Source organism: Oncorhynchus masou, chromosome 10 (genome assembly GCF_036934945.1).
Source record: "Oncorhynchus masou masou isolate Uvic2021 chromosome 10, UVic_Omas_1.1, whole genome shotgun sequence".
NCBI lineage: Eukaryota > Metazoa > Chordata > Actinopteri > Salmoniformes > Salmonidae > Oncorhynchus > Oncorhynchus masou.
This window is the reverse complement of record NC_088221.1, coordinates 30,705,995-30,732,706: the sequence shown is the minus strand read 5'-3', so window position 1 is coordinate 30,732,706 and position 26,712 is coordinate 30,705,995. Positions and strand designations below refer to the sequence as shown.

At 44.7% G+C, this 26,712-nt stretch overlaps 1 protein-coding gene across 1 annotated transcript; it reads left to right on the top strand.

The window, feature by feature from the left end:
* The first annotated feature begins 10,816 nt into the window (after positions 1-10,816).
* LOC135547501 (tumor necrosis factor ligand superfamily member 11-like) lies at positions 10,817-26,458 on the top strand. Its single transcript, XM_064976572.1, has 4 exons — positions 10,817-11,092; positions 13,922-13,957; positions 23,384-23,519; positions 23,779-26,458. The coding sequence occupies exons 1-4, from the start codon at positions 10,898-10,900 to the stop codon at positions 24,222-24,224; spliced, it is 813 nt and encodes a 270-aa protein (XP_064832644.1). The 5' UTR covers positions 10,817-10,897; the 3' UTR covers positions 24,225-26,458.
* The last annotated feature ends 254 nt before the right edge of the window (positions 26,459-26,712 follow it).

The following is a 26,712-nucleotide window of genomic DNA, read 5'->3' as shown; positions in this document are numbered from 1 at the left end:
AGCTAATAGGTTCACTATTGTTAGCGTTACAGTTGAAGTACAGTGTGACAATCAATCCACCCAGGCAGGAAACCAGAGGGTAGAGAGGGATGAAACAGGGAGATCGAGAGGGATGAAACGGAGATGGAGAGGGATGAAACAGAGATGGAGAGTGATGAAACAGGGAGATAGAGGGATGAAACATGGAGATAGAGAGGGGTGAAACGGAGATGGAGAGAGGGGTGAAACATGGTGATTGAGAGGGATGAAACAGAGAGATGGAGAAGGATGAAATGGGGAGATAGAGAGGGATGAAACAGGGAGATGAAGAGGGATGAAACGGAGATAGAGAGGGGCGAAACAGGAAGATGAAGAGGGATGAAACGGAGATAGAGAGGGGTGAAACTGAGATGGAGAGAGGGATTAAGTAGGGAGATAGAGGGTTGAAATTTGGCAATTTAGAGGGATGAAACAGAGAGATGGTGAGGGATGAAACAGGGAGATAGAAAGGGATGAAACAGGGAGATGGTGAGGGATGAAACAGGGAGATAGAAAGGGATGAAACAGGGAGATGGAGAGGGATGAAACAGGGAGATGAGAGGGATGAAACAGGGAGATGGAGAGGGATGAAATGGAGATAGAGAGGGGTGAAACGGATATAGAGAGTGATGAAACAGGGAGTTAGACAGGGGTGAAACAGGGAGATAGATGGGTAAAACAGGAAGAAGAAGAGGGATGAAACGGAGATAGAGAGAAGGATGAAACAGGGAGATGGAGAGGGGTGAAACAGGGAGATGGAGAGTGATGAAACAGGGAGATAGAGAGAGGGATTAAGTAGGGAGATAGAGGGGTCAAACAGGGAGATGGAGAGGGATGAAATGGAGATAGAGAGGGGTGAAACAGGGAGATGGAGAGGGATGAAATGGAGATAGAGAGGGGTGAAACAGGGACATGGAGAGGGATGAAATGGAGATAGAGAGGGGTGAAACAGGAAGATTGAGAGAGGGGTGAAACAGGGAGATGGAGAGAGGGGTGAAACAGGGAGATGGAGAGAGGGGTGAAACAAGGCGATAGAGAGAGGGGTGAAACAGGGATATGGGGTGAGGGAATAGTAAATTGGAGAGATGAAGAGGCAGATGAAAGAAGTGATGTAATGCAGGGGTACCGGTTGAAGCAGAGGCAGATTGTGTGTTTAGGTCCTGCTGGGATCACAGAGATTATGTTTACCACACACATGGACAGCACTATGTCAGTGGGATAATTAGAGGCTGGGCAGCCCTCAGACCCACAGCATGCTTCAGCTGAGATGCATTTCTCTTGGTGTGTTTGTGCAGGCGCGTGCATGTGTGTGGTACCAAAAACTCAGTTTTCCCAACCAGAGGTCGTTCAGAGGGCACACACACTTGCTCCACACACCCACACCCTAATGGGAGTCATAATCATGGCATGGCATGGCGTGGCACTGCCCTGTGCGTGTTGACACAATGTGTCCCACGGTAGGAACTTTAGCAGCAACATTAATACTGGGAACCATCATTAGTAAATAAACAGTGAATGTGATTCTGCTGCCATGTTTGTATCTCCCACCAGTTGACTGTGTTTACCCACACAACCCATTACTGTCTGCTCTAATAATGTGCTGTGCTCACACCAACTCACCCAATCATAAACCCGCCCAAAAACGGAGTCTATATTGGCCTAAAAAACAGGAATATCCCTACTTAGACTTATATTTCTCCAATCTCCTCTTCAAATGTTTAGTTTTGATTAAACCACTGACCAATGTGAACTGAGATGTGGATGGAGAGTGTGTGTGTGTTGAAGGAGTGGGGGTTCACTGTATATTTCTAGTTGCTAAGGAGGTTGCTATGTAATAAGCCAGGAGACAGGAGAATGAGACCTTTGGTGGGGTCCGTCTACGTGTGTGTGCCCTCTGCAAAGTGTGTGTGTGTGTGGTCCATCTACGTGTGTGTGCCCTCTGCAAAGTGTGTGTGTGTGTGCGTGTGCATGTAATGGCAGACTAGGGATGAACTTGTTACCACAGAGGATGTGGGAGACAAGGGAGAGACAGACAATGCACAACTCTGCATGTCGTGACACTTCATTCTACAAGGCAATTGTAATTCTGTCTATAATTTAGACTCAGAATAAATAAACTGAGGACACACATCTATTATACCTTGGGTACACATAACTGTTTGCAAGCACAGAACCTGGTTAGCATGAAACCCTTAAATGACACATCAATTTTATACTTCTCAATCAAATCACAGGCAAACTACTGCATTAGCAATTGAGGGAAATGTTGCACACTGGGGAAGAGGTTACAAATATCACAGACCAAAACTCCCAAACTGAAAATACACAGCCACTTCCTTATTACACAGGATTTAACCATTCTAATTTCAAATCTTTGCGTTTTAAAATAACAAAAAATTCTTTGAGTTTTAAAATAACCTGAATCCAGTGAAATCATGCTGGTTGTTTTGAAACTGAAATAGCAATGAGAAGTCCAGACTTGCTGGAACCTTCTCTTCTCACTGTGACTTCACAGTCTGACAAACACTAGGCACCAGTTCTGAACTCTAACCTCGTACCTCTTACTTCAGACGGTGCCCTGGGGAGGGCTAATAATCAGATAGCCACTATATGGCCATGGAAGAAAGGACAGGGGTGATATTGTCAGAACTGATGAGCTAAGGTTAGGACAAGGGTTAATGGCTGCTGGTGAGTTGTTAAAATTGTATTAGTGGTTATAGAGGTAGGTGTTCATGTGTCCACTCAAAACAATCTCCCTAATAGACCATACAAGAACACGAATGGGTCTATCTAACACTAATTTTTTTTCTCTCGTTCTCTCTCCTTCTTTATCTTTCCAGCTTCAGGCGCTTGTCCCCATGTGAAAGAGCGTTGGGTTCGGTCCGCCCCACTCCCCTCTGGTAGAGACCAGAACAGCTCATGGCAAAACACAGAGGAGTCCCACACATACACACACACCATACCTGAATAGCACCCAAACCTTTGCTTTGCCTCCGGCCACTGGTCCAGGTTGCTGGGCTGGAGGAAATAGCTGAGGGTACAGCAGGAAAGCCACAGCTAAACACAGGTTCTCACAGTGTATTATTAAGCACCCCTGACCGGGAGAGGAGCTAACAGGACCTTGGTGAACAGGACCACAGCTAGACGCAGAGCCAGGGGTAGAGCCACAGAGAGAGGCAGAGCCAGGGGTAGAGCCACAGAGAGAGGCAGAGCCAGGGGTAGAGCCACAGAGGCAGAGCCAGGGGTAGAGCACAGAGAGAGGCAGAGCCAGAGGCAGAGCCACAGAGAGAGGCAGAGCCAGGGGTAGAGTCAGGGGTAGAGCCACAGAGAGAGGCAGAGCCAGGGGTAGAGCCACAGAGAGAGGCAGAGCCAGGGGTAGAGCCACAGAGAGAGGCAGAGCCAGGGGTAGAGCCACAGAGAGAGGCGGAGCCAGGGGTAGAGCCACAGAGAGAGGCGGAGCCAGGGGTAGAGCCACAGAGAGAGGCGGAGCCAGGGGTAGAGCCACAGAGAGAGGCAGAGGCAGGGGTAGAGTCACAGAGAGAGCCAGAGCCAGGGGTAGAGTCACAGAGAGAGGCAGAGCCAGGGGTAGAGTCACAGAGAGAGGCAGAGCCAGGGGTAGAGACACAGAGAGAGGCAGAGCCAGGGGAAGAGTCACAGAGAGAGGCAGAGCCAGGGGTAGAGTCACAGAGAGAGGCAGAGCCAGGGGTAGAGCCACAGAGAGAGGCAGAGCCAGGGGTAGAGCCACAGAGAGAGGCAGAGCCAGGGGTAGAGCCACAGAGAGAGGCGGAGCCAGGGGTAGAGCCACAGAGAGAGGCAGAGCTAGTGGGAGAGTCACAGAGAGAGGCAGAGCCAGGGGTAGAGTCACAGAGAGAGGCAGAGCCAGGGGTAGAGTCACAGAGAGAGGCAGAGCCAGGGGTAGAGTCACAGAGAGAGGCAGAGCCAGGGGTAGAGACACAGAGAGAGGCAGAGCCAGGGGAAGAGTCACAGAGAGAGGCAGAGCTAGGGGGAGAGTCACAGAGAGTGTCACAGAGAGAGGCAGAGCCAGGGGTAGAGCGACAGAGAGAGGCAGAGCCAGGGGTAGAGTCACAGAGAGAGGCAGAGCCAGGGGTAGAGTCACAGAGAGGGGTAGTCAGAGCAGAGCCAGGGGTAGAGTCACAGAGAGAGGCAGGGGTAGAGCTCAGGGGAGAGTCACAGAGAGTGTCACAGAGAGAGGCAGAGCCAGGGGTAGAGCGACAGAGAGAGGCAGAGCCAGGGGTAGAGTCACAGAGAGAGGCAGAGCCAGGGGTAGAGTCACAGAGAGGCAGAGCCAGGGGTAGAGTCACAGAGAAAGGCAGAGCCAGGGGTAGAGCCACAGAGAGAGGCAGAGCCAGGGGTACAGTCACAGAGAGAAGCAGAGCAAGGGGTAGAGTCACAGAGAGAGGCAGAGCCAGGGGTAGAGTCACAGAGAGAGGCAGAGCCAGGGGTAGAGTCACAGAGCCAGGGTAGGCAGAGCCAGGGGTAGAGTCACAGAGAGGCAGAGCCAGGGGTAGAGTCAGAGAGCCAGGGGTAGAGTCACAGAGAGAGGAGCCAGAGCCAGGGGAGAGAGGCAGAGCCAGGGGTAGAGTCACAGAGAGAGGCAGAGCCAGGGGTAGAGTCACAGAGGGTAGAGCTGGGGTAGAGTCACAGAGAGAGGCAGAGCCAGGGGTACAGAGTCACAGAGAGAGGCAGAGCCAGGGGTAGAGTCACAGAGAGGGGCAGAGCCAGGGGTAGAGCCACAGAGAGGGGCAGAGCCAGGGATACAGTCACAGAGAGAAGAGAGAGGCAGAGCAAGGGGTAGAGTCACAGAGAGAGGCAGAGCCAGGGGTAGAGTCACAGAGAGAGGCAGAGCCAGGGGTAGAGTCACAGAGAGAGGCAGAGCCAGGGGTAGAGTCACAGAGAGAGGCAGAGCCAGGGGTAGAGCACAGAGAGAGGCAGAGCCAGGGGTAGAGTCACAGAGAGAGGCAGAGCCAGGGGTAGAGTCACAGAGAGAGGCAGAGCCAGGGGTAGAGCCACAGAGAGAGGCAGAGCCATGGGTAGAGTCACAGAGAGAGTTATGAGAGAGGCAGAGCCAGGGGTAGAGTCACAGAGAGAGGCAGAGCCAGGGGTAGAGTCACAGAGCGAGGCAGAGCCAGGGGTAGAGCCACAGAGAGAGGCAGAGCCAGGGGTAGAGTCACAGAGAGAGGCAGAGCCAGGGGTAGAGCCACAGAGCCAGGGGTAGAGTCAGAGCCCAGGGGTAGAGTCACAGAGAGAGCCAGCAGAGCCAGGGGTAGAGTCACAGAGAGAGGCAGAGCCAGGGGTAGAGTCACAGAGAGAGGCAGAGCCAGGGGTAGAGCCAGAGAGAGAGGCAGAGCCAGGGGTAGAGTCACAGAGAGAGGCAGAGCCAGAGGTAGAGTCACAGAGAGAGGCAGAGCCAGGGGTAGAGCCACAGAGAGAGGCAGAGCCAGGGGTAGAGCCACAGAGAGAGGCAGAGCCAGAGGTAGAGTCACAGAGAGAGGCGGAGCCAGGGGTAGAGCCACAGAGAGAGACAGAGTCAGGTGTAGAGTCACAGAGAGAGGCAGAGCCAGGGATAGAGTCACAGAGAGAGGCAGAGCCAGAGGTAGAGTCACAGAGAGAGGCAGAGCCAGGGGTAAAGTCACAGTCACAGTGAGAGTCAGAGCCAGGGGTAGAGGCATAGAGCGAGGAAGAGCCAGGGGTAGAGCCACAGAGAGAGGCAGAGCCAGGGGTAGAGTCACAGAGAGAGGCAGAGGCAGAGCCAGAGTCACAGAGAGAGATAGAGTTATGAAAGAGGCAGAACCAGAGGTAGAGTCCCAGAGAGAGGCAGAACCAGAGGTAGAGTCACAGACAGAGGTAGAGTTATGAGAGAGGCAGATTCAGGGGTAGAGTCACAGAGAGAGGCAGAGCCAGAAGCACATGGCCAGGGCACAGGCAGCCAAGTTCAAGAGGTCATGAGAAAAGGAAGGGAGGAGGTTGTTGGCTGAACTCTGATCCTGACCCCATGTTTTCCTCTCCTATCAAATGAGTGTAAGTAAATGTCTTCCAATGAGAGGCAAGTTTGCAAACCATGTTAAAAGAGGTCAGGGAGGTCCTTCAAGTAGGACGTGTTTCGCTCACCTCCAATGGTAGTGACCTTGGTGTCTGTCAGGAGATGGAGGTAGGTTTTTTAAGCATGGCCAGCGAGACATCCATTGCATAAAAATGAAATATAGTGCTAATGCACATAACTGAAATCATGTGTGTGGTTTTGTGCAGTCAAAAAGCCCATAATGACGAAGTATTAAATGTTTCTAGCACCAGGAGGTTTGCTGGTTTAGGGCTGAAGACCGAAGCCACGTTTCTCCCATGAACTCCACTGGCACCCAGAGATTCGCATGGATTTTGCAAACTCACCGACCTACCCCCTCTCCGTCCCCCCTTTCTATTGTCACAGTGTCTGCCTAAAATAACATTTGTTTCAAAGAACGTTTTTTTTCTGCTGGGTTTTCAAATACTACGCTGTTGTTTCTTTTGCTGTCATCAGAAAACAGAGTAAAGTAGGAAGGTAATTCCAGTGTAATTCTCCTGGCCTGAGTTGGATCATTGGGATGTTGATATTATATACAGTTTAGAGATCCTGTATTACTCACACTGAAAAAGCTGAGGCAGCAGAGAGGAACCAATTGCCCTAAGGGGACAGATTAAGATTTTATTTTATTGAATTGGACTGGTTTGTAAAGTTTATTGGGTTTGGTAGTGACTTCAATAGCCCAATAGCATGCATGCTGCAAGTTCATACTCATCATTGAATCCAGTCACAAAAAAATGTGATTATGCTCAGGGTTAGATTAGTTTAGGAGAATTTGGCAAATCTGACCATAACTCTATCCTCCTGATTCCTGCTTACGAGCAAAAACTCAAACAGGAAGTGGTCAGATGAAGCGGATGCTAAGCTACAGGACTGTTTCGCTAGCACAGACTGGAATATGTTACTGGATTCATCCGATAACATTGAGGAGTTTACCACATCAGTCACCGGCTTCAATAATAACTTCATCGTCAACGAGAAACCATGGAGCTGCCGCTTTAAAGGAGCGGGGCACTAATTCGACCTCCGACGAGCCACCAAACAGTCAAAATGCCAATAAGGGACTAAAATCACATTATACTACGCCGGCTCTGACGGGTACAAAGGGAAACACAGCCGTGACCTGCCCAGTGACGCAAGTCTACTAGAAGAGCTAAATGCCTTCTATGCTCGCTTCGAGGCAAGAAACACTGAACTATGCATTAGAACACCAGCTGTTCCGGATGACTGTGTGATCTTGCTCTCCATAGCCAATGTTTATTTTATTTATTTAACTATCAGCCTTGTTCAAGAGCAGAACGACAGATTTTTTTCTTGTCAGCTCGGGGATTCAATCTTACAACGTTTCGGTTACTGGCCCATTTTAATCACTAGACTACCTGTCGCCCCAGATGTGATTAAGATCTTTAAACAAGTTAACATTCACCATGACGGGTACTCAGAGCATGCGCTGACCAGCTGGCAAATGTCTTCACTGACATTTTCAACCTCTTCCTGACCCAGTCTGTAATACCTACATGTTTCAAGCAGACCAACATAGAGCCTGTGCCCAAGAACGTTAAGGTAACCTCCCTAAATGACTAACGCCCAGTAGCACTCACATCTGTAGCCATTAAATACTTTGAAAGGCTGGTTATGGCTCACATCAACACCATTATCCAAGACACACTCGGCCCACTCCAATTTGCATACTGTCCCAGCAGATCCACAGATGATGCAATCTCTATTACACGGAACCCAAACTGTGAACCAATTACATTAATTTGGGGACAGGTCGAAAAACATTAAACATTTATGGAAATTTAGCTAGCTTGCAGTTGCTAGCTAATGTGTCCAATTTAGCTAGCTTGCTGTTGCTAGCTAGCTAATTTGTCCTGGGATATAAACATTGAGTTATAATATAATAATAATATGTCCCATTTAGCAGACGCTTTTGTCCAAAGCGACTTACAAGTCGGCTGGGGCCACTACTTTTACATATGGGTGGTCCCAGCGGGAATCGAACCCACGACGCTTGGCGTTGCAAGCGCCATGCTCTACTGACTGAGCCACACAGGACCTCAAGTTGTTATTTTACCTGAAATGCAAGGTTCTCTACTCCGACAATTAATCCACACATAAAACAGTCAACCGAATCGTTTCTAGTAATTTCTCCTCCTTCCAGGCTTTTTCTTCTCTGGACTTTATATTGCGATTGGCAACTTTCATAAATTCGGTGCACTACCTCCACCGACCTCATTCGTCTTTCAGTCACCCACGTGGGTATAACCAATGAGGAGATGGCATGTGGGTACCTGCTTCTATAATCCAATAAGGAGATGGGAGAGGCAGTAGTGGGTGTAGTGTTCACCCACTACTGCGTCCAACACCATCATTAAGGTTTGCTGACGACCCCATATATAGCTACAGTAAGTTATCATTACTCATTGTGTATTTATTTGTTATGTTATTATTTATTTCAAAATGTTTCTCTCTGCATTGTTGGGAAGGGCCCGTAAATAAGAATATCACTGTTAATCTACACCTGTTATTTACAAGGCATGTGACTAATACAATTTGATTTGGTTTGGCTTAAAGGCATTGAGGATGGTCAGATTAAATACACGGATCACTTTCCTCTACACAGATGAGAAGTTGCTACTTTATAAAATCCCCTCAATTCAACAAGAGAGACCTTTATGAATGATAATCCACAGGCCCTTATTGGCGTTACCAAATGCACAGTACCATTACCTTCAGGAATGCCATGTAGGGTGTTTGTCTTTAGGAGACACCACTCATATGACTGATATATCATGTCACCCACCTCTAGGCATGGCCATGTGCCTGGGAAGCCTATCTGTCTTGTCAGATCAGAGGGGTGGGAAGATCAGTCTGTCTGTCTGTCGTTGTATACATGCTATGATACAGTGACAGATCCAATGTGGGTCAGTGTTATCATCCGATGAGGGGAAGACAATATGTGGGTGTTGAGGTTGAGGAGTTGCACGCACAGGTACACACACACAAACAAACAGAGGAAGACACTCGTATCCTGAGTTACAGAGAGAGGGTGAATCACAGAGATATTAGGGAATGACTTCTCTAATGACCTTGTAATGTCATGACGGGTTTCTTTCTGGGTCAAAATGGGGCTGAGGTGGTGGGCGTGGGTGTGGTCGCTGGTGCAGTCGTCAGACATACAGTATTCATACCCCTTGACTTACTCCATATTTTTTTTCTCACCCATATACTCACAATACTCCATAATGACAAAGTGAAAAGATGTTTTTAGAAACATTTTGCAAATGTATTGAAAATAAAATACAGAAAAATCTAATTTACATAAGTATTACCACCCCTGAGTCAATACATGTTAGAATCACCTTTAGCAGTGATCACAGCTGTGAGTCTTTCTGGGTAAGTCTATAAGACCTGTAAGTTTTTCTGGGAAAGTCTATATGAGCTGTGAGTCTTTCTGGGTAAGTCTATAAGAGCTGTGAGTCTTTCTGGGTAAGTCTATATGAGCTGTGAGTCTTTCTGAGTAAGTCTATAAGAGCTTTGCTCATCTGGTTTGTACAATATTTGCACATTCTTATTTAACATTTACTTCAAGCTCTGTCAAGTTAGTTGTTCATCATTGCTAGACAGACATTGTTGGCAGGATAGCCTACTGGTTAGGCTACCCTGCCAAAAGGTAGTAACCAGAAAGTAACCAGAAGGTTGCAAGTTCAAATCCTGAGCTGACAAGGTATAAATCTGTCGTTCTGCCCCTGAACAGGCAGTTAACCCACTGTTCCTAGGCCATCATTGAAAATAAGAATTTGTTCTTAACTGACTTGCCTAGTAAAATAAATTGCCAATTGCCAAGTCTTGCCATAGAATTTCAAGCCAATTTAAGTCAAAACTGTAACTTGATCACTCAGGAACATTCAATTTTGTCTTGGTAAGGAACTCACATATATATTTGACCTTGCGTTTCAGGTTATTGTCCTGCTGAAAGGTGAATTTGTCTCCCTCCCAGTGTTTGTTGGAAATCAGACTGAACCAGGTTTGCCTTTAGGATTTTGCGGGTGCTTAGCTCTACTCCCTTCCTTTTTAACCCCCAAAAAAACTCCCAAAAAACTCCCAAGTCCTTTCCAATGACAAGCATACTCATAACATGATGCAGATACCACCATGTTTCAAAATATGAAGATTGGTACTCAGTGATGTGTTGTGTTGAATTTGCCCCAAACATTTCACTTTGACAAGATGGGGTATTGTATGTAAGCCAGTGACACAAAATCAGGCACTGTACATGTTAGAGGCCCTCCCCCTCCTGTTGGCCGCAGAGACAAAAAACAACATTTCCTGCAATTCTACACACTTTGCCATGTGGTTGAGAGAAATGCTTACAGTATTAAAGTGATTTTCCTGCTATTCTACACATTTTGCTATGGGCTGAGAGAAAAATGTGTAATCTAGCAAATGTAACCTTGCCAATCATTCCATCACCGTCGGGGGGGATGATCTCGGTTGCCTGGAGGGGGTTGACGCGTCGCAACTGCTGTGTGTTATAAAGAGCCCGGTCTAGATGAACCTGTCCTGTACCACAGTTATGGTTCTGTGTATGTTTGTGTGTATGCACGACGTTGTCTTTAACGGTAGCACACACACACACTAGACTAAAGATATCTTTCGTCTGATTGGCTGTCTCTCTACAGAGGGAGCCGCTCGTCTTCTGCCCACCCACTGTTTATAGCTCTCCTCTGTCAGAAACTCAGAACTTCCTTCCTTCCAGTAAGAGTAGTCTATTCATCCAGAGCACCAGGACTCACCATGGCAGCTAATGATTACCGAGGCTACCTGAGGAACCACGCCGACATGGAGGGCGCTCAGTCCCGCTACCACCCGTCCCATGGCTCGGAACCCAAATATAGACCGTTTATATTCGTTACTCTGGCTGTTATGGGATTGCTGCAGATTGCATCGAGTGTGGCGATCTTGTTACACTTGACAGGTTATCTCCAAGAGGTAAGAAACACTTCCAAGACGCACAGCGGGTGATAACATAACTATGCGACACACTTGAGAGTTGCGACATGTGCAGAGGTGCGCGTCAGCATTATATCTTGAACTTGCGGGTGGCTATATTAAATTCGACTTTAAACAATCAGCCTGACAATAGGGTAAACAATCTGCAAAAATTGTTGCACAGTTTTGAAACTGTAATTGACACATTAAGTTTAAACTTGAGAGTGAAAAGTGGGCTACATTAAACTGTTGGAATACCCAAACCTATAGCCCTTTGCTGTTTCAAGCGCACATGGTTGAATATCATTCAAGCTTGCAGGTTTGCGGATACAGTTTGGGCTCGCAACTTCTTGAGGAACTTGCGGCTGAAGTGCGCGAGCACTTTCCTTTTGAACAATCTCTGCTCTCGAAAGCCAGTGGTGGTAATTCTGTGAATTTGTCCCCAATAGTAAAACCAGCTGTCAGCACTCTGAAATAGCACATCTCTCTACTGATGAGATTGTCTGCACAGATTACAAGGAGTTAAATTATATCAGCAAGACAGTATTTTCCATGTCACAGACCTTATCAAAGCAATCTCCCGTTTTCACAAAGATAAATCTCAATTATGAGTGTTGCCAGATGGGGATAGTGTTGTCTAAATAAAGATGCCATTCAAGTAATCTTGTTTGTAAAATGCATCTGTTTTTACTGAAGCAGGAATGTTTACACTGTTATTAACAGTTTTCTTTTGGAAATGAGAATAAACAAATGTTTCTTAAAGTGTATGATGTAGTTGGGGTAGGTGGTTTTAGAAACCATCCAATAATCTCTACTGAAGATGTTTTCAAATTCAAAACCAAATTCAAACATGCTTTATTGGCATGCCATGATTACACATTGGTATTGCCAAAGTAACAAAACACAATATGAATATTTACCAGTTGTTCTATTTTAGCTCCAGGTCTTCTCCAGTCAAGCCAGTGAGCCCTCAGCACAAAGAGAGAGAGAATGACATGTCAGTGATATTGATGTGCTTCAGTGCCAGTCAGGTAGCTAACCTGTCATGTACCACTATCACCCTGCACAATCAGTCTTGTATAAGACAGCATTAACATTATTTCTGGGTTGTTATTATTGCTCTATGGTGGTTTCTAGAGTTGAATGATGGTCATGTTTCAACAAGCCAAACAACAAGAAAACATTTCAGTTCCATCATGATGCTCCATCAGTCTTCACACATAGGCCTAATGAAGCCCAGAATGGTGTGTGTGTGTGTGTGTGTGTGTGTGTGTGTGTGTGTGTGTGTGTGTGTGTGTGTGTGTGTGTGTGTGTGTGTGTGTGTGGAGAGAGCCTGCTGTAGAATGATGTCAATGTTGGTTGACCAATCTTTGGCATAAACACAGTGGTGTGTGTCGGGAGCATAAACACAGTGGTGTGTGTCGGGAGCTCCAAAAATGAAATTGCGCCCCTAGAGTTTCAAGAGGTTAACTCCTGGAGAAGAGCCCAAGTAGGAGAGAGGGGGGTGTTGGGTGAGAGAGAAAGGGAGGAGAGTGATGAGAATGATATATATATATATAGAGAGAGAGAGACGAGAGGATAGAGAAAGAGAACAGGAGACAGGCAGAAAAAGAGAGGAAGAGAGATGGTACTAAAACGTTATACATCTACATATCGGGATATTATTTTTGACGATGTATCCTTTTGACAGTATCGCATTTTTATTTTTGTGCTGGTTGGCTGTTCATAGCTTGTTCTCCATCTTCTATTAAATAGGGAGCCAATTTGTTTTCACCAACTGTTATTTCCATGACTGAATTAAACTTGTTTTCTCATGGCTCTCTTGTCTCTCTGCAGCAGACAGTATGTAAGCGATATGTTTGGAACATCGAATCGCAATACAATCACAGTATTGAATCACAATACATTCACACTTCGAACACACTGACAGTGTCATTGCATTTTGGTACACTAGAACGACATTAATTTCCAATGGAACGCTATGTTTGCCTTGCAGCATTGCGTTGCAGAGGCAGTTGCAGTGCGTTCGGTGTGGTACATACATTGGACTTATCGAACATATGCATCAAACTGTATGATTAGACTGCTTGACAGAAATGGTAGCAGAAGGTGAATGTTGAACTTTTGTTGCTCACATATCCAGATGATGATGCATACTATTTTGCGCGATGAAGCTGTCGGTTGTTTGAAGCGTTAGAATTGTAATACATATCCTATCGGCACCTAAGTATCGTGATAATATCATTATCGTGATGTCCCTGGTTCAGGTGGTAGAGCAGGGTGCTTGCAACGCCAGGGTTGTGGGTTTGATTCCCACGGGGGACCAGTATGGACATTTATGCACTCACTACTGTACTGTAAGTCGTTCTGGTTTAAGAGCTTTTGCTAAATTACTTAAATGTAGAATATAAAAATGAGAGATGGCTATTAGAGTTGTATTTGGCACAGATGCACTGCTCCCCCTGTCTGAACATCTGTAGCAGTTACTGTATCTGACGGGGGAGTAGGAGGCAGCACATCACCGTGCCTCAGGATCTGCGAGACCAGGATGTACAGGACATCTGGTTCTAGATGGGGGTATAGGGATGGGAATGGGGAATGGTTGAAGAGTCCTGGTGCAGACCTGAACAGAGAACTGGCACCTCTAACCTATGGATACACTGCCTGCCAAGCAGTCACTAAATTCAGAGTAGGTCTTCCAGGTTTCAGTCAGTGAATTGTGACACGCTTGAGACTACCTGTCAACAAACTGTGTCTGTTTTACTCTGATAAATTAGGGGGATTGTAAGGTAATATGTGTCTTCCTAACGCCCATGTTTCTGTTTCCAGGTCGATCTCTCCTCTGCAACGCAACAGCCAATGGAGGTGAGTCGAACCCTGTCTGATCATAATAACCAACCCTCTCATTGGTCCACATTAGAGGGTTTTTACTGTAATGTTGTCCGGTACTTCCTGGTAAGGTACAATTAATAGGGCTATGTTTGTCATTAAAGCTCAGAGATTGTTGGGTTACAATTTATTTTACAATCTTATTTCAGATGTTATTTTGTTACACTATTTGGTATGTAATCAAAAAGATAATTGTCATTTCGAAAGTAAATCAGATTACAGTATTTTATCAGATTACAGTATCGACAGGATATAAATTCCGAAGCCGTTTTCTTTTTGGCTTCATTCACTGATTCTTTGACACGAAACAGCCTTGTCCTGTGTAGGAGTTAGCCTATGGCAATCCTATTTGGCCAAACCAGAATATCAATAGCCGGGGGAAACTACTGGGAAACCACCACGGTGTGTATGTTCAGCAAGTGAACAAGGGGTTACTATAACAGATTACACCTGGTAAGCATTTCCTCCTCCTATAACTTGCACCTATGAGTGAACAGTATGATCAGCACGGGGTGTACAGTAGGTAAATGGTGGGACATTTTATATTATAACCAAAACAAGGTTACCCATTCTCAAATTTGCGCTTAGTCTTGCTGTTCCCATGGTTCTGTTTTTGTGCCTACCACAGCAAATGTACACCCTAAGCCAAACCCAGCTTCAAACCCTAACCCCAGTGTGGTCAGGAGCCTGTAGAGGTCAAGCCATCCTCATAGTCCCTACCCACTGATCAGGGGTCAGACATGTTTCATCTCCCCAATAAAGCGAGGATTGGGGGGTGGGCCTAGAGTCAGATTTGCCTGTAGTTTACTGTATTGTACATGGGGCACCAATCAAATGATGTCATGGTTTGGCGGCGGTGATTGCGAAGTGTCCTGCATAACCTTCACTCATTAATGACAGTGGCATAACGTATGTATGTGTTCAGAGTAATCTTCGCTCATCAGTAACAGTGGCGTAGAACGGTGGTCGTGGCGGAATGCACCATTGTTGAGGTCTGACATGGGTTTTCTGTAAATCATTTTTGGAACATTCCATCATCTTGCTGGCACAGGTTTCCCCCGGCAACAGCAGAATCTTTTCAGGAATTAAAACAACACAGAAAGAAAGGAATCCGCTCTGCTTTGCTTAGCTGTGTTTAGTTTCCCATAATGTATTTTGAATTTGTCCTTGTTGCCCCAGAGGAGTGCTTAGACAAACCACCCACTCTGCTCTGCTGTCTCTGCTTTGCCTTGGACTGAGGAGGCCTCTGTGTCATCAGGCTGACATCTCAGGGATGGTTCCCATGTTGGGATGGTTCCCATGTTGTAGTCTCAGCTCTGCTCCAGCCTCCAGGCTGCAGAGTGAACCCTGCTCTAGGCTTTATGAGGTGTGAGGCTGAAAGGTCTATTTGGCTCCCTGTGTGTGATCATAGAGTCTGCCCTGGGATGTGTGTGTATGTGTGTGGGTGTGTTGTGTTAGTCTTCCCAGGGACCAGTGTTACTTCGCTGACAAATGAGTGGGTTTGCTAAAGAGCAGGTATTATTAAGAGCTGTCACGTCTCATGTTTGCCTTTGTTAAGTGCTCTTTGATCCAGACATATTTCACCTACAGTGGGCTGGCTGCATTGGACCTGTGGTCAGAGTGATGGCAGGAGGGTCAGAGAGCACAGGGTACTCAGAGCTCAATGGGTTGGAACTGATGACCCATGGCTATAGTCTATTGCACAGTGGACAGTGGACTGAACTGGGTGAAAGGTGATACAATAGAATAATACAGTGCATCGCTGGAGTGGATAACTACAGTCCTGTAGTAAACAGTTACTACCCCAGCCTGAGCCTCTGCTCTGTAGCTCTCCAGCGAAAGTCATCTTCTCTTCCTGGTAAGGAGGCATGAGGTGGTCGAGTGTCTCACCACAAATCAAACCTAAATGCCAAATTGTTGGGCCAGGGGGGAGTTAGTTCGTGATTTCTCCATAGCCTTGGCCAGACTTGTTTACCCTGTCTAATTCTAAACCACGTTTCTATAAACATGTTTACACAGCAAATTGTTTTTGGAAGAGAGACTGTACTGATCTTGGACTGAACATCACACAAGTCTGTCTGCTCCTGTTTTGTGAGTAAATATACAAGACTTAATATTAGTATTATGCAGGTGCACTAATGTTGCTGCAAACCACCGTGATGATCATTCCAGAGCAGTAGTCTTGTGTTATTTGAAATGTTCTGTGCCATTCCTATTCAGAGGTGTTGTGTGTCCATTTGGGGTTTTCAGGTCATTTAAGAACAATCTTCAACAGTGTTCAAGTCAACACTTCGCTTTTGTTTCTGGTATTTAATTGTATTTATTGGCTCGAGGTAGAGCGGAAATGAGATTTCAGGCACACCAGAGCTGATCATAATGTGGGACATTATAACTGAAATGATAAAACAAGTTGAAACATCTACAGGATGTCTCTGTTCTGGAAGTAAGTATCTCTAGCAGACAGACAGTAGGTCTTCACACGGAACCTGTTCAGTGAGGCAGGCTGTTTACTTGCATAGAGACGGTGTTTTTCTCTATGTGCTGCGTCTTGTCTCCAGTCTGTGTACTGTAGCTCTGACTGGGGATACACATGTCATCGCAACACTCCAGGGGTGAATCTAATCAGATTTAGAAGTTGTGCCAGAACTGTGAAAGGAACATCCATCTGAAAGGTGACATTACCCAGCAGCCCTAGGGTCCCAGAACCAGACCACAATTTCTGGTGCTGCTCACAACTCAGAGCTCCGGGCTTAGAGGTTCACTAGGCAGAACTAATGGGAGAAGTGTGTGGGAAACACACACATGCACGCCTGTACATACACAGCAGAAGCTATAATTAAAATAGATAATGAAATAAGCATTGGTTGAAATATGTGGCGCTAGCAACTGCTTAGAAAGTATTATGATTGGGCTAATGATAAATCACTTCTAGATAGAGGTTTGCGGTCACTAGAGCCCTCATTCTCAGCTCGAACCTGACAGCCGGCCAGGCCTCAAATTCTGTGAATTGGTTCGGGCTGGGCGGGTTTTGGGCTTGCCGTGCTGTATTAAGAAAATAAAAAACTGTGTCTGAGTACCTTTTAGCCTACTACAGCTCTCTCTCAGCTGCAGACACTAGCGGTGCCAGGATTCCAATATTGGCTGGGCCAGAGAAATTTGTGGCCATGATTAAACTTATTTTTCTGATGATTTAAATATTTCAATTTAGCGATACGAATAGGCTGGAGTGCACTCGGGAGAATGATGATCTATGAGACCACGACAGGCAGCGCATCTCAGTATCAGGAGAAGGCCATGCATTTGTTTACGCCGATTCAGTGCCTTCAGAAAGTATTGACACACTTATTCCACATTTTCAAATCAAATCAAGTTTTATTTGTCACATACACATGGTTAGCTGATGTTAATGTGAGTGTAGCGAAATGCTTGTGCTTCTAGTTCCGACAATGCAGTAATAACCAACAAGTAATCTAACTAACAATTCCTAAACTACTGTCTTATACACAGTGTAAGGGGATAAAGAATATGTACATAAGGATATATGAATGAGTGATGGTACAGAGCAGCATAGGCAAGATACAGTAGATGGTATCGAGTACAGTATATACATATGAGATGAGTATGTAAACAAAGTGGCATAGTTAAAGTGGCTAGTGATACATGTATTACATAAGGATGCAGTCGATGATATAGAGTACAGTATATACGTATGCATATGAGATGAATAATGTAGGGTAAGTAACATTATATAAGGTAGCATTGTTTAAAGTGGCTAGTGATATATTTACATTTCCCATCAATTCCCATTATTAAAGTGGCTGGAGTTGAGTCAGTGTCAGTGTGCTGGCAGCAGCCACTCAATGTTAGTGGTGGCTGTTTAACAGTCTGATGGCCTTGAGATAGAAGCTGTTTTTCAGTCTCTCGGTCCCAGCTTTGATGCACCTGTACTGACCTCGCCTTCTGGATGATAGTGGGGTGAACAGGCAGTGGCTCGGGTGGTTGATGTCCTTGATGATCTTTATGGCCTTCCTGTAACATCGGGTGGTGTAGGTGTCCTGGAGGGCAGGTAGTTTGCCCCGGTGATGCGTTGTGCAGACCTCACTACCCTCTGGAGAGCCTTACGGTTGAGGGCGGAGCAGTTGCCGTACCAGGCGGTGATACAGCCCGCCAGGATGCTCTCGATTGTGCATCTGTAGAAGTTTCTGAGTGCTTTTGGTGACAAGCCGAATTTCTTCAGCCTCCTGAGGTTGAAGAGGCGCTGCTGCGCCTTCTTCACGATGCTGTCTGTGTGAGTGGACCAATTCAGTTTGTCTGTGATGTGTATGCCGAGGAACTTAAAACTTGCTACTCTCTCCACTACTGTTCCATCGATGTGGATAGGGGGTGTTCCCTCTGCTGTTTCCTGAAGTCCACAATCATCTCCTTAGTTTTGTTGACGTTGAGTGTGAGGTTATTTTCCTGACACCACACTCCGAGGGCCCTCACCTCCTCCCTGTAGGCCGTCTCGTCGTTGTTGGTAATCAAGCCTACCACTGTTGTGTCGTCCGCAAACTTGATGATTGAGTTGGAGGCGTGCGTGGCCACGCAGTCGTGGGTGAACAGGGAGTACAGGAGAGGGCTCAGAACGCACCCTTGTGGGGCCCCAGTGTTGAGGATCAGCGGGGAGGAGATGTTGTTACCTACCCTCACCACCTGGGGGTGGCATTTTGTGTTACAGCCTGAATTTAAAATGTATTAAACTGAGATTTTGTGTCACTGGCCTACACACAATACCCCATCATTTAAAAGTGGAATTATGTTTTTAGAAATAAATTGAAATTTATTCAAAATGAAACACTGAAATGTCTTGCGTCAATAAGTATTCAACCCGTTTGTTATTGCAATACTAAATACGTCCAGGAGTAGAAATGTGCTTAAAAAGTCACTTAATAAGTTGCATGTACTCACTCTGTGTGCAATAATAGTGTTAAACATTATTTTTTAATGACTACCTCTCATCTCTGTACCCCACACATACAATTAAGACCAGGAGGGTTTTCCAATGCCTCGCAAAGAAGGGCACCTATTGGTAGATGTGTAAAAAAGCAGAGATATTTTCTTTGAGTATTGTGAAGTTATTAATTACACTTTGGATGGTGTATCAGTACACCCAGTCACTACAAAGATACAGGCGTCCTTCCTAACTCAGTAGCCGGAGAGGAAGGAAACCGCTCAGGGATTTCACCATGACGCCAATGGTGACTTTAAAATAGTTACATTGTTCTTCAAGACGTGTTTAATACTATCTGGCCTTAATGGCCATGTACTCTTATAATCTCCACCCGGCACAGCCAGAAGAAGACTGACCCCCCCCCCCGAGCCTGGTTCCTCTCAAGGTTTCTTCTTACTGTAGGTTCCTGCCTTACTAGGGAGTTTTTCCTAGCCACCGTGCTTCTACATCTGCATTGCATGCTGTTTGGGGTTTTAGGCTGGGTTTCTGTATAGCACTTTGTAGCACCTGCTGATGTAAAAAGGCCTTCATAAATACATTTGATTGAGTTTCATTGATTAATGGCTGTGATGGGAGAAAACTGAGGATTGATCAACAACATTGTAGTTACTCTACATTACTAACCTAAATGACAGATTCTAACATGTATAGACTCAGGGGGTGTCAATACTTATGTAAATGAGATATTTCTGTATTTCGTTTTCAATACATTTGCCCAAAAATATTTTCACTTCGTCATTACGGGTTATTGTGTGTAGATGGTTGGGCTAAAAATCTATTTCATGCATTAGGTATTCAGGTTGTAACACAACAAAATGTGTAATAAGTCAAGCGGTACACCCTAGACTTCACTGCTAATGTGCCTTGCTGGACCTAGTAAACTATCACAAGTAGACCCATAACTGATCCAAATGTTTTCTTATTAAAACATGCATTCAAAACACAGGGTGTTTAAACGTTTATTTTTGGCAGAACATCTTATTCATTTATTGTTTCATTATTCAAGACTCCCTTTGTTATTTTATTTCAAAATAAAATGCTTTATTTTATTGAAAGGCATGAATGACTTGTATGCTGTGTAATGACAAAAATAAAATAAATAATAATGTGTTACATTGAAGTAGGCTGTTACATTAAGGCAGATAAAACAGGATGTACTCTCATAGCTTGATTGTGGATAAATTGTATAAGGCTACTACGTGAGTCAAGAGGAAAACAACACACTTGATTTAGGCTACATTATGGCATGCTATGTCTTTCTGATCAGTGCTAGATGGGCAAATGAGCTAGCACCTCCAGATCAATTATCTAAAAATACTGTGGGGTTTACAGGTTTCCCAATCTTCTGACTTTACTAGCTTAAATAACAAATGGACAGAGAGGGAAATATGGTTAATGCCAATAGGCATTTGAATGTTACACTGCACGGAGTAACGGGGAACTGCACAAAACAACAAAGCTAGCATGAACTAGCAAGCCATAAATCACAGTCCAGCGGGAGGTATCTCCCCAGAGAAATAATCACAAGAGAGAGAAAATGGGTCTCTCACCACTATTTATATCCCCACAAACCAATGTGCAGCTCCCCCTTCTTCTATTACCATAACAAAGCCATCAACAATGAACTTGACTGTTGCTGCCAGCCTGGGGCAGAGCCTGCCCACCCTACCTCCTGAGGGTCGCTAAAATACAGAAAGAGATTCACTGAAAAAAAATCACATTGATTGATTATCAGACAAGTCGAGGCTTTTGGTCGGGAGTCGGACAGGGTACTACACGAGTGAAGAGCAAATTCTACTTGTTAAGGTACATAACATGCTAGAGTTTTGGGGGGGGTCAGCTAATATATGAGCAAACTAAAAAATGTAGCTAACGTTAACATTTTCCCAGCCTAATTGTTATTGATTGATTAATCAAGATGAGTGTCTCAAAGCAGCGAGTTGGCGCTGTCCCAATCAAATCGGTGCTGAAATGTGTATTTGTAATTATTAAGGATCCCTATAAGCTGCTGCCAAGGCACCAGCTACTCTTCCTGGGGTCCAACATCATTAAGGCAGTTATATATAATTTAAAACATTACATGACGGGCCTCCCGGGTGGCGCAGTGGTTAACGCCCAGGCTCTGTCGTAACCGACCGGGAGGTCCGTGGGGCGACGCACAATTGGCCTAGCGTTGTCCGGGTTTGGCTGGTAGGGAAATGCTTGTCTCATCGTGCACCAGCGACTCTTGTGGCGGGCCGGGCACAGTGCGCGCTAACCAAGGTTGCCAGGTGCATGGTGTTTCCTCCAACACATTGGTGCAGCTGGCTTCCGGGTTGGATGGCGCTGTGTTAAGAAGCAGTGCGGCTTGGTTGGGTTGTGTATCGGAGAACGCATGACTTTCAACCTTCGTCTCTCCCGAGCCCGTACGGAAGTTGTAGCGATGAGACCATATAGTAGCTACTAAACAATTGGATACCACGAAATTGGGGAGAAAAAGGGGTAAAATTAAATGTAAAAAAGACATTACATTTCATAACACTTTACCCAATACATTTAGTGTGTTCCTTCAGGCCACTACTCCACTATCATATATTTACAATACAACATCTATGTGTACATGTGTGTAGAGTGCGTGTCTTATCATGTGTATGTGTGTTTGTGCCTGTGGGTGTCTCTTCACAGTTCCCGCTGCTCCATAAGTTGTATTTTTATCTACCCCCCCTCAAGTCTTTTCTTGATTCTGGGTTTGTGAAGAGACCTTTTGTGTCATGACTTGTGGGGTGTGCATGGGTGTCTGAGCTGTGTGCTAGTAGTTTAAACAGACACCTCGGTGCATTCAGCATGTCAACATTTCTTACAAAAACAAGTAGCGATGAAGTCAATCTCTTCCATTTTGAGCCATGAGATTTACATGCATATTATTAATTTTAGCTCTCTGTGTACATTTAAGGGCCAGCCGTGCTGCCAATTTCTGAGACAATTGTAATTTTCCCGAAGTCCCTCTTTGTTGCACCTGACCACATGACTGAAGAGTAGTCCAGGTTCGACAAAACTAGGGCCTGTGGGACCTTCGTTGTTGATAGTGTTAAAAAGGAAGAGCAGCACTTTATTATGGACAGACTTCTCCCCATCTCAGCTACTATTGTATCAACATGTTTTGACCATGACAATTTACAATCCAGGTTTACTCCAAGCAGTTTAGTCACCTCAACTTGCTCAAGTTCTACATTATTTATTACAAGATTTACTTGAGGTTTAGGGTTTAGTGAGTGATTTGTCCCTAATACAATGCTTTTAGTTTTTGAAATATTTAGTACTAACTTATTCCTTGCCACCCATTCGGAAACTAACTGCAGCTCTTTATTGTAGTGTTGCAGTGATTTCACTTGCTGTAGTAGCTGACGTGTATAGTGTATAGTTATCCGCAAACACAGACACACTGGCTTTACTCAGGCCAGTGGCATGTCATTAGTAAAGATTCAAAAAAGTAAGGGGCCTAGACAGCTGCCATGGGGAATTCCTGAATCTACCTGTATTATGTTAGAGAGGCTTCCATTACTCTTTGTGTTCTGTTAGACAGGTAACTCTATCCACAATATAGCAGGGGGTGTAAAGCCATAACACAAGTTTTTCCATCTGCAGACTATCATCAATAATGTCAATAGCCACACTGAAGTCTAACAAAACAGCTCCCATGATATTTTTATCATACATTTCTCTCAGCCAATCATCAGTCATTTGTGTAAGTGCCATGGTTGTTGAATGTCCTTTCCTATAAGTGTGTTGAAAGTCTGTTGTCAATTAGTTTACAGTAAAATAGAATTGCTCAAACACAATTTTTTTCCAAAAGTTTACTAAGGGTTGGTAACAGGCTGATTGGTTGGCTATTTGAGCCAGTAAAGGGAGCTTTACTATTCTTGGGTAGCGGAAATACTTTTGCTTCCCTCCAGGCCTGAGGGAACACACTTTCTAGTAGGCTTAGATTGAAGATATGGCAATAATAGTGGCAATAATGATCATCTAGGTCAGGATTTCCCAAACTCTATTTCTTTTAAATTAGTATAGGCTAATTGTTGGATATGACTTTGGGAGTTTCAGTATGAGCAATAATTTGATACATTCATTCAATTTCATTAGCCTACTTTTATCCAATATTTTCATCATTCAGTTCATTAAGGTGAGTTATCCTCTCAAAATGCTGGATTATTGTGTGCTTATTGACATTTACTGCATTGATTGATAGGACTAGGAAAATAAGCATGTTACTGCACCTGCCATAACACCTGCTAAACTTTGTACCCGACCAATACAATTGTATTGTATTGATGGCTGTTTTCTCATCTCCTCACTCCGCTGCCGCCCTCTCACAGTTCCGCTCTGCTCTGACATGCATTGTCGCGTCCCGTTGATGACCCTTTCTATTTCCGCAGGAAGTGCAGATGGAACCCATCATGTTCGACGCCCTGAAGGATCCGAGGAAAGGTAGACAACGCTGCAAGAACCAGGGGAGGGAGGGGCTTCCATCAGCTCATCTACCAATCAGAGCAACTATAGACTATGTGAAGAGTAAGTCCATAGCAATAGCCAACAGTAAGCCACAGCTTGCAGCTAGAACTAGCCTACTGCAACCAATACTAGTATACAGTACAATTGTTGAAAATATAATTCTGACAACCTCTGTCTGTTTGACAGATTTGACTAATAACATAATCATTGTTTTGACTGACTTATTGATTGATTGACTGATTGTATTACTGATTAGTTGATCAACTGACTGATTGATTCATTAATTTATTGATTGGCTGTTGTATTTGTATTGTTCCAGAAGGGGAGCTGAGAGCAGCTATGATCCATTGGGATGAGGCGCAGGGCCACCTGAAGAAGATGCGTTACCATGACGGCCGTCTCCTGGTGGATGAGCCAGGCCTGTACTCCGTCTACGCCAAGACCTGTTTCCGCTACTATGACCTGGGACCCGACACAGAGCCTGGCGATGCTACGCCCCAGGCCGTGGACGTGAACAACGCCCAGCTCATCCAGTACATCTCCCACGAGAAACACACGTCCCTGCCCAGCAAGTCTGTGGTGCTGATGAAGACAGGCAGCACCATGCGCTGGAATAACTCCCAGTATAACATGTACTGTGCCCAGCAGGGCAGGGGGGTGATGCTACAGCAAGGGGATGGACTGTTTGTTAACGTGTCCAATGCCTGGATGCTGGATCCTGAACCAGAGGGGACGTACTTTGGGGCGATCAAGATAGGGAACTGAAACCGCGTACAGAGGAGGAGGAGGATGTGCTACTGAACGTTCTATAGACGTAACTGCCAAAGAACCACTGAGAGAGAGACAGAGCACTTGTTGTATGTAACATTACTGAATTTGTATTTGATTTGTTTGAGTTTTTATTGAAAGGAATGGGCTATGTTGCTCTTCACCAGATAGAGAATTAGGATATGCAGTCATTTAAGTGAGGTGATATGGATACCTCCGTTCTCTCACTAGGCCTCAACAAAACCCATATGCCGTTCACACATAGACTTAACCTGTTCCTTATGGTTCAAAACTGCACAGGATGCTTTTTAGTTCAACATTTTATAAAGTTGATAGTTATCAACCATTTTATATTGTTGATATTTCCCATTCCAGGAAGCACTTTTGAAAACTGTTATTACGATGTGTTTTTAAAGTATATCAGTGTGGATCCTATCTTCTGTTTATCAGCCAACACAAAGTCATTCCTCAACGCTCGTCTGGCCCCTCATAGTTTACAAAACATTGTCATCGTCCTGAACAGAAGCACAGCTGGGGTATTTTGTTTATAACTGAGGAGAGTTTTCACCAGTGAACACTTTGGTACATTCTTAGAAAAAAGGGTTCCAAAGGGGTTCTTCGTCTGTCCCCATAGGAGACCACTTTTTGGTTCCAGTTTAGAACCCTTATTGGTTCCAGGTAAGGGTTCTACATGGAACTCAAAAGGGTTCTACCTGAAACCAACAGGGTTCTACCTTGAATCAAATGGGGTTCTTCAAAGGGTTCTCCAATGGGGACAGCCGAAGAACCCTTTTAGGTTTTAGATAGCACCTTCTATTTTTGGAGAAAATAAATTCTCCCCAATTTTGTGATATCCAATTGATAGTTACGATCTTTTCTCATCGCTGCAACTCCCCAACGGGCTCGGAAGAGGTAAAGATCGAGTCATAAGCCATGCTTTTGCTTAACACCTGCTTAACCCAGAAGCCAGCTGCACCAATGTGTTGGAGGAAACACTATTCAACTGATGACTGAAGTCAGCTTGCAGGCGCCCAACCTGCCACAAGGAGTCGCTAGAGCGAAATGAGCGAAGGAAAGCCCCCCGGCCAAACCCTCCCCTAACCCGGACGATGCTGGGCTAATTGTCCGTTGCCCTATGGGACTCCCGGTCATGGCCGGCTGTGACACAACCTGGAATCGAACTCCAGACTGTAGTGTTGCCTCAGCACTGCGATGCAGTGCCTTAGACCACAGCAGCACCTTTTTTTTCTAAGAGTGTACCATAAGTATAGTGTAGCCATTAGCCAATGATGCTCCTCTGTCTCTCTTGGGTAAGGATGAACTCAAGTTTAGAGAGTGAGGAGGTTATTCAGTAGTTAACACAGTATTACTGTCCATTCAGGCCCAGGCAACATTTAACATTACATATACATTATTTAAAGGAATAACAGCAGCTATGTAAGAACAATGATAAATACTGTATCAATCACTATTGATTTTTGTTTTCCAAGGAAATACAGAAAAGTGAGTATAGAAGTACTCCATAACTGCATGTACTTAGTTTAACCAGGAGAGACCTGCTGCAATCATCCCATTAACTGAAGGGAACATGGTTGTGGTTTGGGTCAAAAGTCTTTTTTCTTATTTTGATTTGTTTTCCCCCAAATCACACACTATTGAACTATTTTGTCCAGTTTTTGGTGGTTTCTACAAGTAATGATTATCAAAACGCATAAACAACTTATGTGAAGATGCTTACTGAAGATAGCTGGCCTGTCTTACCGGAGGGGAGGAGAGCAGAGATTCCTGTCTTTATGAAACTAACGGATCCAAATTGACTTTGGTCCACCTTTTAACTTATAGTTCCTTTTTTCATTTGACTCTTTGAGGTAAATGAGAATATGCACTAAATGTATTTATTTATTAGCTATAACAATGCAGATTGGGACCATTGCTTAAATGACCTGTCTGCTGTAAAATCTTGTGTATTTGATGTCTGTATTACAGTAGGAAGTACTTTGTTTATTAGTAGATGCGCTTTTATTGTCCAAACACAGGGGCTCAATGTTAAATTCTGTATTTTGTATTTTTTTATTACGACAATTCTGTGTGCACTTGCCTAGCCGAAGCAGAATATACTGTCCATCATAAGACCGTAGCAAACTTAAGTTTCAAAATCTTGTACATTCTTTTTTTTATTTGATGTTTATTTATGTCAATTTAACTAATAAAATAATTACTTTTATATATAGGTTTGACGTTTGTTAAACATTATTTTATCATGAATGCAAAACGCAACCTATGAATTGTGGATAATGTGTTTCATCATCCTTTACAGACTTTAAAATGAGTTAACCAAAGCTCCAGCACCAGCACCACGTCTTTACCCTACAGCTATTGTCATATGGTTAGCGCTGAGCAATTAACCGAAATGCCGGTTATTTTTCAGTTTTAATCAGATAATTGACTGACTCTGTTCAAATATTGGACTTCCAATTTTGTTCAG

Bases quoted from the DNA above. Each gene is read 5' to 3' on its own strand.
- LOC135547501 (XM_064976572.1), top strand. From the start codon at position 10,898: ATGGCAGCTAATGATTACCGAGGCTACCTGAGGAACCACGCCGACATG. The intron at 11,093-13,921 runs GTAAGAAACACT...TTCTGTTTCCAG, and splicing joins TGACAGGTTATCTCCAAGAG to GTCGATCTCTCCTCTGCAAC. The intron at 23,520-23,778 runs GTAAGTCCATAG...GTATTGTTCCAG, and splicing joins AACTATAGACTATGTGAAGA to AAGGGGAGCTGAGAGCAGCT.